The sequence below is a fragment of the Heliangelus exortis genome, chromosome 1, assembly GCF_036169615.1.
Source record: "Heliangelus exortis chromosome 1, bHelExo1.hap1, whole genome shotgun sequence".
NCBI lineage: Eukaryota > Metazoa > Chordata > Aves > Apodiformes > Trochilidae > Heliangelus > Heliangelus exortis.
In genome coordinates, this window is record NC_092422.1 from 142,400,851 (window position 1) to 142,417,134 (window position 16,284).

Sequence of the window (16,284 nt, forward strand, 5' to 3'; positions counted from 1 at the left end):
GAATTCAGGGTAGAAACCATTGTAAGGTCTGGATGGAAAAAGTTGGGATGTACAATAGACTATTTAAATGAGTTTTCATGTTTCTGTTTAATCTTTCCTAAATAGTTTTAGAGTTTGGGAAGTTGTGTTTGGTTTACGCTGAATACTAATGAAAACTGAAAAAAGCTTCCAAACTTTTAAAGGTACAGGTCGTGTTCATGAACTGACAAAATACAAGCTGTCTGAGGAGTAAATTTTACTTGTAATTAATCAAAACTAATTTCTGCTCAGTAAATGAATATTACTGGAATAAAAAATCGGGGTTTTAATTTTTTTTTCTCGTACTTAGCTTCTCTGTGTCCCTAAGTCCTAACTTGATTTGGTTTTATTCACTGTATTTAGCAAGCTGTATTTTTATGATAAACAAATTTCAAAGCAATAATAATATTGTATGTCCACAGAGATACTGCAAAAAGACTTATGTCTTCATTATTTTTTTTGAGGATCTCTATCATCAGCTTTAGAAACTGGGTCTCCCTCGAGATGTTCCAATCTGACTGGTCAGAAGTTTCTGGTTGCCTCTGAAAAACTGTATCTAAAGCTTTCTTCCCTAATTTGCTAACTCACAAATCACTGGGAGCATTATGTAAGGGAATGCTAATTTTGCCAGTCCTATCACAAGGGCTGTCTTCTATCCTGCAGGTTGTGAGCACTGGTCATGGTAATGAATCTGGGTAAAAAGTGATCCACGAGAAAGAGAGGAGGAGGAAAACACTAAAGAAAATCTGGTGATGAGCGTCAGCCCTGCTGGTGGTTTGCTGTTTGTGAATTGAAATGTTTTCTCTTCTGTAGGGGTGTGTGGACTGATTGTTCCTCAGGAAGACATGCCTTTCTGTGACACAGGAATCTGTCCAGATATCATAATGAACCCTCATGGCTTCCCATCCCGTATGACGGTTAGTGGCTTTGTCATGATTACAGAGGCAGTGTCCCTCAGTAGGAAAAGTGAAGTAGGTTAGCCAGAAGAAAATAAAAAAAAAAAAAAAGAAAGATTGAAACACGGTTTCACTGAGAATATTCTCCAGTCATTCTCTGCTAACTCTCCTGTAAGTATTCCACCCTCTCTTTTGAGTATTTTCAAGCATCCTGCTGTAAAAGAACTAGGGATACAGGCTTTCTGTCCATCACTTGGATTTTGTTCTGTATCAAGCTAATATGAATGCAGCTAAATACTTCACTGGCATCCTTTCTGTTTGAAAACTCCTTGCTCTTGCTCATTCTTCCTTACTGCCTATGTCCTGTAACCAGCTGGGGCAGACTTTGAAAGTGAAATCTGGAGAGAAGTTTCAATAATAGTTGTAGACCTATATAACTTCTTATGTGACCCACGCCTCCCTGGCACTGATGCAAGTCTTGCACCTGTTCTGCAGGGTCACACTAACTACACCACAGCCTGACCTTTGTATAGGATCTCCATTGATTACTTCATGCAGCTTCTGATCTTTTTTTCTTTGTTTGCTTCTTCCCTTCACTTTCCCCTGCTGTACTGTAGCATGTCAGTCTCTGAGGCTGTCTTCTAGAGTAGAAAGCCACGCTGAATCCTGCTCATTTTCCAGACAACTGGAAAAAACAGAGCTGCCTGACTCTGAACCTTTAAAGTGTTCCCAGGCCCTGCGAGGTGTCTGGTTTTCACTCCTTCACACAGGGGATGTGAACAGGGAGAAGCCTCCCTGTTCTTGGGCTACTTCCTCTCTTCCCATTGCATGCAGTAACCCAAGCCATCATCTCAGACACTTTACCTGGCTAACTTATGTTGTCACCAGTCCAGTGCTCGGAGCAAGCAAGCTGTTAACTCTGCTTTTCTTTGCACAGGTAGGAAAGTTAATTGAACTCCTGGCTGGAAAGGCTGGGGTCCTTGATGGCAAATTTCACTACGGAACAGCTTTTGGAGGCAGTAAAGTTAAGGATGTGTGTGAAGATCTTATTCGCCATGGTTATAACTACCTAGGGAAGGACTATGTAACATCTGGTATCACTGGGTAAGAATCTGCTGTATAGATTTAGACATTTCAGAGGAGTGGGGAAATCCTGTTGAGACACAGCTGAAAAATCTCATGTCTCAGAGCTCAGGAACTTTCTCTTATTTGCAAACCGCTCTGTGAGGTGGAAGGAAGGGGCTGAAGAATGGTGAATTTTTTTTTTTTCCTTCAAAGTATTTTGTGTTTCTGCACTTTAAGAATTACTATTATTTGTGTGTCTGTAATGTGAATGGCCCTTGTGATACATATGAAAATTCCCAACTTTTAATGCATGAAAAGAAAAGGTAAAATCAAGGTTTTCTTTCTGAAATTTTGTAAGAAATTTCAGCTTTCTGTTGGCAGCAAATATATGTATATGCTTGGAATCAGATAAACATTTTCATATTGACTTTAATAATACTGTAAAATATGGGTTTGGCAGGTGTCTCTTCCTTGGGAATATTTTGTGTGTGCTCTTTTTCCCTTTTTTTTTTTTTTCTTTTGATTACACAATGATTCAGTCTGGCGTAATACTCTAATCTGCAAACTTCCTGCTGTGTTGATCAGACTGGCTTCTGAGACGCAGAGTTCAAAGAACATAAGATAGTTTAAGAAAAGGGAAAGGCCATATGGCTCCACATGCCGGCCCTTCCAAAAAGTATCTTAATCCTACCTTCCTGCTATTTTTATTATCCTCCCAGTCCTCCTCAAGGAACAAGTTAAGGTCTCTCTTGAAAGTGTTTTTTGAATACTTTTTATTTTAATTGCTATTCCTACCAATTTGTTCCATATGTTGTTTCTCTTTTTGCTTCAGAAAACTTACTTTGTTTTCCTTAGCACTCCATATTCCCTAACTTACATATCAAGTAAACTGATGTTTGAGACACTTTCTGTTGATACATCATGGTAACTTTTAACAAATCTGACTAACCTCGTTTCCTAGGGAGAATAAAATCATCTAACTCTAAAAATCCCCTATCCCCAGACTTCAACTTTGTAGTACTTTGCTTTGGGATACTGATATTCTTCCAAGAAAAATTCACATGTTTCATGTTTGTTATGAAATTTGAAGGCAGATTTCATAACAATGTGGAAATTTGCAAATTCCAAATGTCTGTTAAAGTTTATTATCTTCTTCAATAGGCAGATTTTGGAATAACAATGCATTGTGTCAGTAATACCTCTGAATAGGAGGTGAAACTGTTGTTTCCTGCTTGTTCTCACATTGCACATGCATTAAAAAAAAATCAGTGGTAGTGCTGAATTTGTTTCTCTGTGTTAAATCTGGAATGCTGAAGGTGGTAGCTGGGGAAATGACTGAATGCTTTCAACTGTTGCTTTCTCATCTCTAGGCACTTACACTGTTCTTACAGTTGGGGATGATTTAAACACACAAATCTTTAACTATGACACCATCTCACAGAATGGAGCAACACCCTCCTACTGCTTACAGATGTTCCCAAGCTGATCCAAGTGTCTAAACGTGCATCTCAGGAGCACTTTTATTGCTGCCCACCTAAGCCCTCAGTGCCAGCCCAGGCAACAGTTTTTGTCCCATGGGTATAGCTGCTGGGCATTGCTACGGGGCACCTGCACTGATGCAGAGCCACTAAGGGAGGGCTTTCACCCTGCCAAGTCTTGTGCTGTGCTTCCAAGTGCTGTGCAGGGAGAATTAGTGGATGGAGAAACTCAATGTCAAGCTCATAGCCTGCCAATGCTAAGCTATCCTGACAAATGCAAATTCTTAAAGTGCTACAATAAAAATGTTTCGAGCATTTATGCTGCATGTATTTGTTTATACACGTGTTTACCTCAGTGTGGGTGACGTAAAGTGAGGGAATGCAAGTAGAAGTATCTTGAGTCTCTCCTCAGGATGTGACACATTTACAGCTTTTATGGGTTGCTGATGACACCATTGAAACACTCCTGCACAGGGGAGGAACTTCTCTGCTACAGCTGAACATGTAGCTGCAGCTGGAGCAGGGTGTCTGTGCAGTGTATGGACAGAGCTCAGGGGCTTATTCCTTGCTAGGGTGGGTGCAGCAGTACATGGTGCTGAAAGTGTCCTGCTCTTGTGTTCATAAGGGGTCCCTGTGGGCTTTGCAGTCTGATTGCCCTAAAAGCCAAAACACATTTTTCTAGGGCTCCCAGATAGTTTCAAATTCCTCCTTTACATGATCATAGAATCACAGAATCATAGAATCGGCTGGGTTGGAAGGGACCATCAAGTCCAACCTTGATCCACTACCACTGCAGTTACCAGACCATGGCACTGAGTGCCACATCCAGTCTCTTTTTAAATATCTCCAGGGATGGAGAATCCACTGCTTAATGATATTCCTGTCTCTCTTGAGGTAAATATGTGCTAACTGTTAATATTGGTTTTGTTGTGTTTTTTTATCCCTGCAGGGAGCCTTTGGAAGCATATATCTATTTTGGCCCTGTGTATTATCAGAAACTAAAGCACATGGTGTTGGATAAAATGCATGCAAGAGCTCGAGGACCCAGAGCAGTGCTCACCAGGTATTGTTACAGGCTTAAGCACAAAATTCTTAGTGTACATACAGAAATGTGCCCAGTTGACTGACAGTTATAAACCAAAGGTTGTTTACTTTTTGATACTTTACATAAAATGCTGTTACCTGTTGATACATTGTTACAGACTGATAACTCTTCTGTCTGGGACAGGAGATTGTTCTGAATGTCTAGGTGTGGTGTACCTGGTCCAAAATGGAGTTTGCTTCTCAGACTTGAGTTAGCAGTTGGTAACAATGCCATCTGCTGATTCACAGAGCACACTCTGGACCTTTCCTGCCAGACTGCTTATATCACAGGTATTTTAGGAGGATATTCTTTTCTTTTATGTTTGTACTTTTACAAAATCAAGTATGAATAGAAGGAAAACATTTTTTTTTAATATTTTGGTGTCTTTAGCAGGTTCATATTGATGTGGTCTGTCTCTTCACTTGACAAGGCAAAGCAAATGCATTGACCCTAGTTTACTGTAAACAAGTGTTAGAATAATTTGTATCCCAGATATGTTGCACTTTACCTTGCAGATTATTCCATTCAACTCTAAAACTGACTCTAAGGTTGTATGGTCTGGTCCACAATTACCATTCGGTATCATAGCACCTTCACACTAATAAGCAGCAAAATTTAGAGTTGCCAGCAGTAACTCTACATTTGATTTGCCCAGTTAAAGATATGTCCTTAGTTCTTTTGGAGTCATGATCATTGCATTAAGCCTAAACTTGGTTTCCTCTCTAACAAGAAGTTTGATTACCGTGTTGATGTCTCCTGGTGTCAAATTTTGAAGTCAAGCAGATGTGCTCTGAATAACAGGTAGTATAAGTCCCTGGAGATGGGCTTATATTAAATGGACCTTTGGAGAATTTGAAGCATCCTGCTTTCACTGGTGTTACTTACCTTTTCTCCTTAAAGCCAAACTCTAAGGCTGCTTGCACTCATGTCCTAAATTGCTTACAAGAAACAGTTCAGTGGCAAACGTTTTGCTTTCAGGAGGCTTCTAGTGGATTGTTTAGCTCTCCATCTCTCTCCATCACATTAGGATTATTTGCTGAAACTTGCAGAAAATGAATTACCAGCTATTCTTGAATATTCTAGAAAGATTATTCTAAATATCCCTTGCCAGTCTTTCTGGACTATCACAACCACCATTTATACCTCACCTGCTGCAGGATGGTACTTTTCTTTTCAACCTGTCCCTTTTAAACTGTTTGAGACGTAAGAACAAAGTCATATATGCCATGCCCTTACTCTTCCCTATAACAACCATGATTCATATTCTTTCTTAATGTATTTTTATGCTTCTTACCATGTGCTGACCCACTTTCTCAGGCCTTGCTTGACTGCACCAGTTAGCAGTAAGTTAGCCTTCCAGCAGGTGCACTTTCCACCTGTGGGTGTACTTAGGAAAAAATGGAGGGGCAGGTCTCTACCTGATATAGAAGAATGTTTCTCTTTTGCTTTTCATTCAGTATTTTCTATGCCCTTTGTCTTTTCCAGCCTCATGCTGTTTATAGACAAACTGAAATTATCTCATGCTTTTCCTGCAAGTAAATTCCGGTGATTGAACTGGGAATGAAATAATGAAAAGTTCTTGGATGAACTTTTCTACCAAACACATTAAGAGGAGAAAGTGTAGCATAACCATTATTTCTTTACCTCAGATGCATGATGTGAATGATATTTCCAAATCATGGGCTGTCTGCCCCATTTTCTGTTCTTCAGTGGTTTAGTCATGTTATTGGTGCTTCACAGGAAAACCAAAACCCTCTCTCTTAGCTAGCAGTGCATGCAGTTGGTTTGCTGTGCTGGACCTCCTCACTTACCCAAATCCCTTGATCTGCTTTTGTATTGTCTCCCCAGCTTCTCAGCTGTTTAGAGAAATTGAATTTAAATGAAACCTAAATCTCAAGTCAAGGTAATGTTTACATGTAAAGATGAAGGTGGTGTGATTTCCCTCACCCCTTGTTTTCTTTGAATTCTTTGTTCAGTCAGTAGCATCATACTATGTAGCTGGGGCTCTTTGTTTGACTTTCAGGAAAGCTAGTGGATGTTCAATTTATGCTGCCTCTTGACTAGTCTTTTAGGAATTTCCTTTTTTCTCCTCAGCTAATTAAACTTTTGTTATTGCCATCGCCTCTGCTGGGAGAGTCTGCTTTGCCAGCTTTCATACTCACTATTGTTTTATCATTCATTTCACTTCCTGAAGAGTAGGTTGCCTCTAACATTGTTTTTTGCTTTTAAAAGTAAGCCTGTTTCAGCTTTTAGCATGAAATTTGGCTGGTTTTGTCTTGCAATGCATTTTGTTATATATTAAATAGACATTAACAAGCTGAGCAAACCTATATTTTTATCTGGAATAAAGCAGAAGACTTGTTTCTCTTGAATGTCACTGATTCTAGATATTGCTCTGATTAAAACAAGACTGTAGAATTGCAAAGCAGCACTCTTTGTCAACACAGTCAAAAACCACCAGGATGCTGCCCTCTGAATTGGTATTTGTTAAATGAGATGCAGTACTTAATTTCTTATGCCAGAAGTGGTTGACAAAATATTTAAAACATAGTTCTCTGTGTGGTGTTGCCTAGATAACCAGTCCTGCTCAATCCTTTAATCGATATGCTGGTTTTTTTTTTTTAGTTTTCCTTACAAGAGATCAATATAAGCTTTTTGCATACATAGTTGTTTTGATGGACATTGTCAGAGCTGCCACCTGCATGTCTTTTGAACTTATCAGATGTGCCACTTCCTATTATGCTGCAGGGGAGCAGTGTGGTGAGATGGGTCAGGCCTCCCCTCTGCACTCTGGGGCTGTGGTAACACAATTTACTCCACTCTGCTCCTCCAGGTAATACCTGACTTCTTGGAGGTGAATATTTCAGCCAACATCTCCATTTTGAGTTAGCCTCTGGGTTTCTTTAGTAGGCACAAGGGAGATCTGCTGAGACCCACAAGGCCACCTCTTATTCATGGGGGTCGACTTATTTCCCCCCCCTGGCCAAAGAAACAAAGAATGGGGCCACAAAGCTGAACTCACTGTTCTTCTAGAAAACAATTAGTGGTAATTAATTCTCAGTGTGCCTAAAAACACTGAAGTTAGTTTTATGCTTTTTGCTAAATGCAGGAGTTAAATAGTTTGAAGACCACTCGGCCTTATTTTATTTATTTAAGGAGTCATTGTGTTTTATTTAGCATTTAAGAATTTTAAGAACTTATCTTAAAAAATAACAATGAAAAATATCTCTTTTCAGTGATATTCTCAATCTTTTTTTCAAGTGTCTGCATTGTTTTCAGGATGTTGTATTTAGAATAAAGAATGGAAATAGTTGCTCAGGGCAACAGCTGCAGTGTACCTGTGTATAGCAGGAAGGGGGAAGCACAAACGCTTTATAAATACTAGTTTTAAATTGTAAAAAACCCTTGGTGTGAGGAATTTTCAAATTCCTGTGAGCCAGAAGAAAATACTGATAGAATTAAGGAGCAGAAGATTCTTTTTATAGGCCAAATCTCAATATTCAAATTCCTAGTACATTAGAAAACTACTTTTGGAGGGGGGAGGATTTTGTTCGGTTTGTTTTTTCATGAGATGATTTTGTCAGTGGGACTGTCCTCACTTAGGACCTTAAGACTCAAGTTGGAATTTTTTGGTTTGGAGGCATTTTAGTGTTTGGGTTTTTTAAGTTGTATTTCAGCTGCCTTAGAAGTCTTTATCCTGTATCTGTTGGAAGACCCATTTCATATCAACTCTTGAAGGGATGAAGTTGAGACTCTCTCATTTTCCAAGAGGTTTTATCCTCCCTTAGTTGGATTGAGACTTTATTCAGGCTCATATTTATAAAGCTATTTTATCTTGTGGACCAGGACCTGGTGAAACACATGCAAGTAAGCTTGTACATTAAAAAACATTATAGAAGTCAGTTGGTAAACTCAAGCACTTCTAGCATCACAGCAAGTGCCACTGTTTTTGGAGGCTGCAACTGCTTTTAAAATCTGCCTCTTTGGACTTCTGTAGAGAAGCTGCATTCACTACAGGGTTAGTGCTTTAGAACAGCATCTGAGCAGTGATGGTGCCATCAGCTGGGGAGGGTGTCCTAGGGATTTTAATCTGGATGTAAACAAGCTCTGTTCTTTCTCCTAACAGTGGGAAAAGCAGAAGGTTATACGAATGAAAAGGACAATCTGAATTACAAACAGGTTATTTTTAGGTTCCAGTGTGGTCAGAGTAAGGGAAACTACTTACCCCTAAAAATAAATACAACTTCTGTCTTAAGAGGAAACCTTCTGGTAATTAGGTGTATTTTTTTAAAGGGATTACAAAAGATTATTAGAAGTTGAAGGCTTTAATAAATCTTCTTTGAGTAGCAATAAGCTGGCGAAAACTTAGTTTTAATGTATATAGTATCCTTAATAGATTTGATTGTTTGAAATAATATAAACAAAATATTCCTCAGAAGTTATGGGCCAGATCTGCCATTGGATATTCTACCTGGATAACACTGCTGCTGGTATCAGAAACAACACATAAATATGATTCTTCACTGAGCAGCAGAGCCTCTCGTAATTGCTAGTAACATTTTTTATTCCTTCTCTTTGCTGTCATACCTCAAGGAGCAGACTAAGACTGAAGTATTTAATTAAATGCACGCTATTTATTAGTGCTTCAGGAATTTGAGATTGTTTTTGCTTCACAGTTCACTGTAATATTTGCAACCTAAATACTACTGCATTGTGCTAGTACATGGGTAGAACTGATGTGTGTGAAACTGCAGTATAAGACATTAAAAGTTTTGACTGTCCAGCAAAAAACCCAAAAAAGTCTTCAACAGTCATAATATTGTCAAAAAATATGTTGTACCTTGCCTTTTAACCTCAAAATCTTCAACATATACTTAAATTGCTTTGTTAAAACTTTTCTTTAGCACCATGAGGACAGGAAGACAAATGAAAGTTGGATTTGTGAGAGAACCAGAAACTTATACAATACAAAAATTAGTCTAATAATTGTCACACGTGGAAAAAATAAACTAGATAACTGCTACTTTAAAAAAAAAGAAAAGAAAAGAAAGTAGGATTTAAATATTGAGTTAGTGATATGTGTGTTACTTGTTTGCTGCTTTGTTTTGGTATACTCTCCCAGATAAAAAATGTTTTTTCTTTAAGAATTTAGTCTTACTGAGCTATAGTTCAGCTGAAACATTAACTTGATGAGTGATTCATTAGCTGCTGAATATTGTTTCATTTAGTTAGCTACAAACTATTAGGAATTTCTCATAAAAAAGAGAGTACCAAATCTGTGTTCAGATTGTCTTGGATACTGTTCAGTCTTTTTTTCACTTATTCAACTGCTTCCTATGAGGTAAAGAGCTGTGGCCTGATGTTGCATGAGTTACTCTCAGGACTGCATCATTTTGCTGGTGCAAAGAGGAATTGCGTAACAATAACAAATTGGAATTTGAATTACAAATAACAAACTGAGTAACAAATTTGGAAACTCAGCAACTCTGATTTGTAGGAACCCCTTATCCTTTTGTCCTGTATTGTTGCTACAGTTTGAAAACAGGCATTCCTGTTGTAGGATGTGTGTTCTGGAACAGTTACTACATTTTTCAAATGTTTATTTCAAAGGCAACCAACTGAAGGTCGGAGCCGTGACGGCGGTTTGCGTCTTGGAGAGATGGAACGGGATTGTTTGATAGGTTATGGAGCCAGCATGCTTCTGCTAGAGAGACTGATGATTTCAAGTGATGCCTTTGAAGTGGATGTCTGTGGGCAGTGTGGCTTGCTGGGGTACTCTGGCTGGTAAGTTGTTCAAGTTTTAATACTTTTATGTAAATCACGGTGTCCCCTCCTCACTTTGTGGATGTGACGTGTTTCACGTGTGTTCATATTTTCAAAAAGCCCCTTGACCTCAAGTGTGTGGAGTGAATTGGTACAGAGTAAACATGCCTCTCATCCAACAGAACCTTGCCCTTGGTTATTGTGCATCTCAGTTTTAAAGTGTTCCCAGGTAGCAGTTAACAGTCCCATGCACCTTAATCAAAACCAATGTCAACGTTCAAAAATGGCATTTGGAAAATCTGTGACAGGAACAGTTCTTTTTTATGTTCTGATTACACTTAGGACTAAAGAGAGTGTGTAGTCAATCAGCAAGGGGTCTCTCTTTTGCAGCACAGAGGTCCTCTGTCACAGCCAGATGTGCTGGTGGGAAAGGCTATTTTCACTCTGCTGCTTCCCTTCCCACTCTTGCAGGGGATAAGCAGTCTCCCAGTCCTGTATATCATCTATTTTTGGTAAAGGGTAACTATCTGTGTTGACATCCATGATCCTACTGCCTTCTGAAATGAGGTTACTTAGCTAGGCTAGTCACAGATATTCCTGGCATTCTCATGTGTTATACCCCATAAGGCTGAAGAGAGAGTGCAGGCACAGAAGCATTAGAGAAGAAAGCAACCTCTCCTTCCTTGTTCTCTAGCCATGGAGTTTACAGTCACATGCACACCATTTTCCTTGACTCTAGCTCTCCCAAATGCCTTTTGCTTTGTACTTTTGTAAAACAAGGACTTTCTCTTTGAAGCATCAGACAAACATCCTACTCCTGTCTCTGAGCCTGAGAGGCAAGCAGCTATGTGGCTGGGCATTCAGCTGGCTTCTGACCAACTGCCTTGTACCTAAGAAATTTATCTGTAGACTACCTCATGGTCTTGCTTTCTTACTCGGGGTCCTAAGACAGCAGTGAGTGTATCTGCTGCAAACAAACTGGTTTTCCTTGTAGGAGAAGCATGAAACTACAAGTCAAAACTGTGTGGAGCTCACCATGTGTAATACTCGATTACTGTGTGTAATATATGTGGGCTTTGCTCTTACCCATCTCTTCTTTACAGTAATTTTGAGATGCTAGATTTAAAGTTGCCCTGTAGCATGCTGGAAGTACACCACTGTTACTAGAAGGCAGGGAAGCTTATGTTTATAGGTGTTTATTGTATCTATAGGTGAGGGAAATCTTTTGCTTTAGCTTGGTTTTGTTCTAGCCTGGCAGAAAAACAAACTTAGGAGACCAAGGGGAATTTATAAGATACAGTGTTTTTGCAAGTTTTGTGAAAAACAGGTGACCTGGAATCCCACGTCTAAGGGAAGAAATAGTCAACAATGCAAGTTCCATTTACAAGTTACTCCAGTATTTATACTGGGGGAAGATGGGGAGTTGGAAGGAGGAAGAGAAAGAGTAATTTCTAAATTCTTCAAAATAGCATTTTTGGAAACTTGCTGCATCTTGGATATCAGTATCAGTCTGTTGGAAGAGGCAGGAAATCAGACTTTGTTCACTTCAGTGCTTTGAGAGTGATTCTGCCATGGTATCATGAGGTAGGAAAGTAAGGTGTACTCTTAGTTTGTAGAGGTATAAAAGTTATTGCTACCTTTTCTGCCCTTGGTCAGACATTTCTTCTGAAGCATGTGGTTTCTGGCCAGAAACCAAGGACCACTTTTGTCTCCTAGTAGCACCAGCAGTTATGCTTCCTGTGGAGCACAAATTCAGATAGAGGTAGGTAAACACAAGTGAAATCCAGAGGAAAGACAAGACCTGCTCTTTGCATCCTATTGTGGTTGATGATTTTTGGGCATTGTCTTACTGGCTTTTGTGCAGTAAGTATTTTTGAGAGACCTGTTTCTAGAATGTGTATATGCTGTATGTAACAAGTGAGGCCTTTTTCTAATCCAAATCTCTTAAAGCTACTGCGATGCAAGTAACAGTTGAAGGAAGTTGAAAGGAGGGGCATGGCCTAAGTCAACAAAGCAACCACTTCTATCTGTGGAAAGCACTGCTTTAAAAAACTTGCATGCAGATGTAGATAAATGGGGGGTTTTTGTAAGACTTTGGCTTTCTGAGTTGTCCTTGAAGATTTTCCTAGCCCACAGGAAGTTAGGATGCCATGAAGAAGATTAGGAATTTGAACTTAAGAAATAGTACTGCATTTTATTTTTAAGGTGTGGTTAACATATTCTGTATTCTGACATTTGCAGAGAAGTTTAGTGGCTTTTTTAAAAAACTGAAAGAAATTACTCTTTCAGACAGAGCCAGACATTCTTGCAATTTGTGTGAAAAGCTGTCTGATGTGTGAGTAATCAGTAAGAGGAAGTTTCTTGATATGCTGTGTACACCAGCAGCTGAAGCAAGTGGCCCTGTAATGAGCATCAGAGACCAAGTCATTAAGAGAAACTTCCAAACTGGCTTTTTCAGTGAATGTGGCATTAATAAGACATCACTGCAGGCAACCTGTTAGAAACCTTTTGTTTGGTGGCTGTCACTAAGGACACTTGTCTTAAGGAAGAGGAGCCATTCCTGCAAGACAGAGACTAACCACTGGATATGTTTTTCTGCAGGACAGTCATAGCACATTGGTGTTGGGGCCTGAACTGGTACTTTCACAGGGACGGGGGACTCTACTGGCAGTGACAGAATTTTTCCCTGTAAAAAATACAGTAGAAACCTACTGTGATGTATCACTTTTATGCAATTCTTCTAGCTTTGCTGTTGAACAGGTATTCAGAGGCAGGGCTCCACTGAATGTAGTGAGCAAAATCTTTTGGACCTTTTGTGATGATGAGAAGTTATTTCAATGCCTAGAGTCTAAGCATCTTAAAATATATATTAAGAAAAGTTTTGGTTTTGTGCTGCAGAGGCTGTGTTCAGCCTTGGCACAGCTGTCTTTCCGGTCCAGCTTAGTATCGGTTCTAGTACCAAATGGTCTTTTGAGTACTTCAGTTTCTGTGATCTCTGTTCAACACAGCTTTGTGCTTACTTCACCTGAACCTTTCCATGTGATCCCCATCTAAGTACAAAGCAGGTCCAGAATGGTGCAGCTTTGAGCCTGGGTGGAATGAGTAGTCTCTGATCCTCAGTCCCTGATAGCTGTAATCAGATGCCAGACATTTGCTGATAGCAGAAAAGTTGTGGCTCATCAGGCTTCTGGGGCTTGCAAGGATGCTTCTGTTTAGAGTAGTTGCTTGCTAGGTTATCAACAGAAAATGGCTTCTGTTTAGGTCACTTTCTCACACCATAAAAGTGCTTCTATCCCTATCATTTTGGAGTAGGGGAGTAGTTATAAACCTGCAGTTGAGGTCTATTCTGTTTTAAAGGCATGCTACCTGTAACATTTTCCCTAACAGTGTCAACAGGAGAAGCCTGTTCCAGGGAATTCAGTTCAGTCTATTGCCTTCTTACTGTCTGTAGTCAGATCTAGACAAAGCCAAAGCAATCACTGGAATAAGTAAAGCAGAAATGTAATTAAGGCTTCTATACCACTGGTTGAACACTTTCTTGGGTTTTTTGGTTGGGTTATTTTAAGGAAAAAAAAAAAAAAAAAGTAAAGCCTGAGAGAACTGGGTTTATTCAGCCTTTCAGCCTGGAGAAAAGAAGTCTCAGGGGATACCTTATTGCTATGTTCCAGTAGGGTGGCTACCAAGAAGGTGGAGGCTCCCTTTTTACAAGGAATCAAATGAAAAAGACAAGGAGTAATGGATGCAAGTTACTCTTGGGGATATCCCAATTGGACATCAGAAGAAAAATTTTCACTATGAGAACACTTGGACATTGGAATAACTTCCCCAGGGAAGTAGTGGATTTCCCAACATTAGACACTTAAGACTTGGCTTCACAGGGTGCTGAAAACTCATCTAAACCATGTTCCTACTGAAAAAGGTTGGACTAGATGATCTCTGAAGGTCCCTTCTAACCTGTCATTCTATGATTCTGCAAAATAAATACCCTAAGTATGGAGAATGTGGAAGCCAAAGCAACCAGTGTTCTTGGGAAATAACCAGCTCTTCAACATGCTGTTTAAATATATCTGTAACAGAGAACTAGCAGTCTGAGAAAATAACTGGAGAACTAATGCTGAGTCTTGTAATCAGTAACTTCATCAACAGTAGCCAGTTTTATTGGACCTGTCCCCACTGACTTCCATTTGCTCTAGGTCAAATTCACTGGTGACAGAAATAAGTGACTAAGCATTGGCTTTATTGTAGGTGTTGATCCTTAGCCTCATTCTGCACCACAGATTCATGTAGGAATTTTGCTAATTCTTTCTCTATTCCATCTTCAGACTGCTAGTACTTTATGCCAGAAATATAAATTTGAAACACAGAAGCAAAAAAAAAGAGTTTTGTTTGAGTGTTAGGAAAGTGCTGAGTCACCCTGTGCTCTCAAAGGCCTGGCTTTCTCAACTCTCTTCTCCAAAACAGAAGATGGAATACACAGGAGAACAAGGAAATAGCATAGTTGGAAACTGGTATTTTTAAGAGATTTTTTATTTCCTTTATGTGTACACAGTATGAAAGCAAATAATTTAAGCAGTTACTGCCACCACTGAATGTGAATCCCGATACAAGAAAGATGTCTGTCTATTCTTTATGTGGTCAAGGTTATAACTAAATGACAAAAAAGCCCTTTCCCCCAGAATTTTAAGATCATTTGAGTAAAGAGTGCAAAGAGTATGGATTAAAGCAGTTTTACTGGTTTTACATCTTGACTAAAGCTTCGGATATTCATACAGAGACAAGAGATGACTCTTTTCTGGAATACGAGCTGGTTTGAGCCATTATAGGTTGAGGTTGCTTATCAGGAAAAAAACCTAAGTGTGAACCTTCTGTGTTATCTTTTTTGTGATATATATATACATATATATATATATATATATAAGACAAACTGGACCATTAATCATGTTTTCAGAAATTTTTATCTCTGTTCATGCAATGCTGAATTTATCTTGCATTATGTGAGTGCTAGAGCAGTCGGTCCTAATAGCTACTGAGCACTGTGATCCTTCTCCAAGACAAGTGCAAGTTTAACATTAAGCTCCTGTAGGCTTCAGTCAGATTATTTAAGGGCTTAAAGTTACCACTTGCTAAAATGTGTCTCAAGCACTCAGGTCCTTCTAGGAGTGATCCCACTGGTTAAATATAGCTGGACAAAGAAACCAGTGGATAGTGGCTACTGTTTCTTATTGTAGAGCTTCATTTATGCACCAGCCCTGACTTTATTTTTGTTTGTTTCCCTAGGTGCCACTATTGCAAATCATCGTGTCATGTGTCTTCTCTGCGCATACCTTATGCCTGTAAACTCTTATTCCAAGAACTTCAGTCAATGAACATCATACCCAGGTTAAAACTTGCTAAGTACAACGAATGAACAAGATTAAAAAGATGCAAAAAAGTACTTTAAAGAATTTTGAATTCCAGCACGGAAGATACTTTTTTTTTTTTTTTTTTTTTTTTATAAGTCTAAGACCTGAGTGGGTAAAAGTGAGCTGCAGGACAGTGTGAGAAATCTTTCTTATATAGCCTCCCTGTTTTAAGTTGACAGGAGAGACTCAGTAGAGTACTTACACTAGGGACAGTTCTGAAGGTCTTGTTTAGTCTGAGTGAACAGAGCATGTGGGAATTGTGGAGTAAATCCATGATCCAGAAAGTATTTGCTTCACTTCAGAGAACCCCATGCTTGGGTTTGGAAAGTGCTTTGCTGGACTAGGGCTTGAGCTGAGGTAAATGCACATCTTATTAGTAGAGGTTAAAAGCATTTTCTATACCCATGTAATATGAGACTAATAAATGTTTTAAATAACACTGCTTGAATGTGTGTTGATGGTTGTGTAAGAGTGGTAAAGCCTTCTTATAATGTCTAAACCATTTTCCTATTCCTAAAGCATTTTGTTAAAGCATGACAATTTTATTAAGTCATGTCAGGTTTAGAGATATTAAACTA

The 16,284-nt window shown here is 39.1% G+C and overlaps 1 protein-coding gene across 1 annotated transcript in view; it reads left to right on the forward strand.

Moving 5' to 3' along the window:
* Positions 1-16,145, forward strand: part of POLR3B (RNA polymerase III subunit B) — a 74,550-nt gene extending 58,405 nt beyond the window's left edge. The window contains exons 24-28 of the mRNA XM_071728855.1: positions 832-935; positions 1,852-2,018; positions 4,407-4,520; positions 10,152-10,325; positions 15,582-16,145. Of these exons, the coding sequence (XP_071584956.1) occupies positions 832-935; positions 1,852-2,018; positions 4,407-4,520; positions 10,152-10,325; positions 15,582-15,711 (689 nt within the window). The 3' untranslated portion in view covers positions 15,712-16,145. The remainder of the gene's footprint in view (positions 1-831; positions 936-1,851; positions 2,019-4,406; positions 4,521-10,151; positions 10,326-15,581) is intronic.
* Positions 16,146-16,284: the final 139 nt, after the last annotated feature.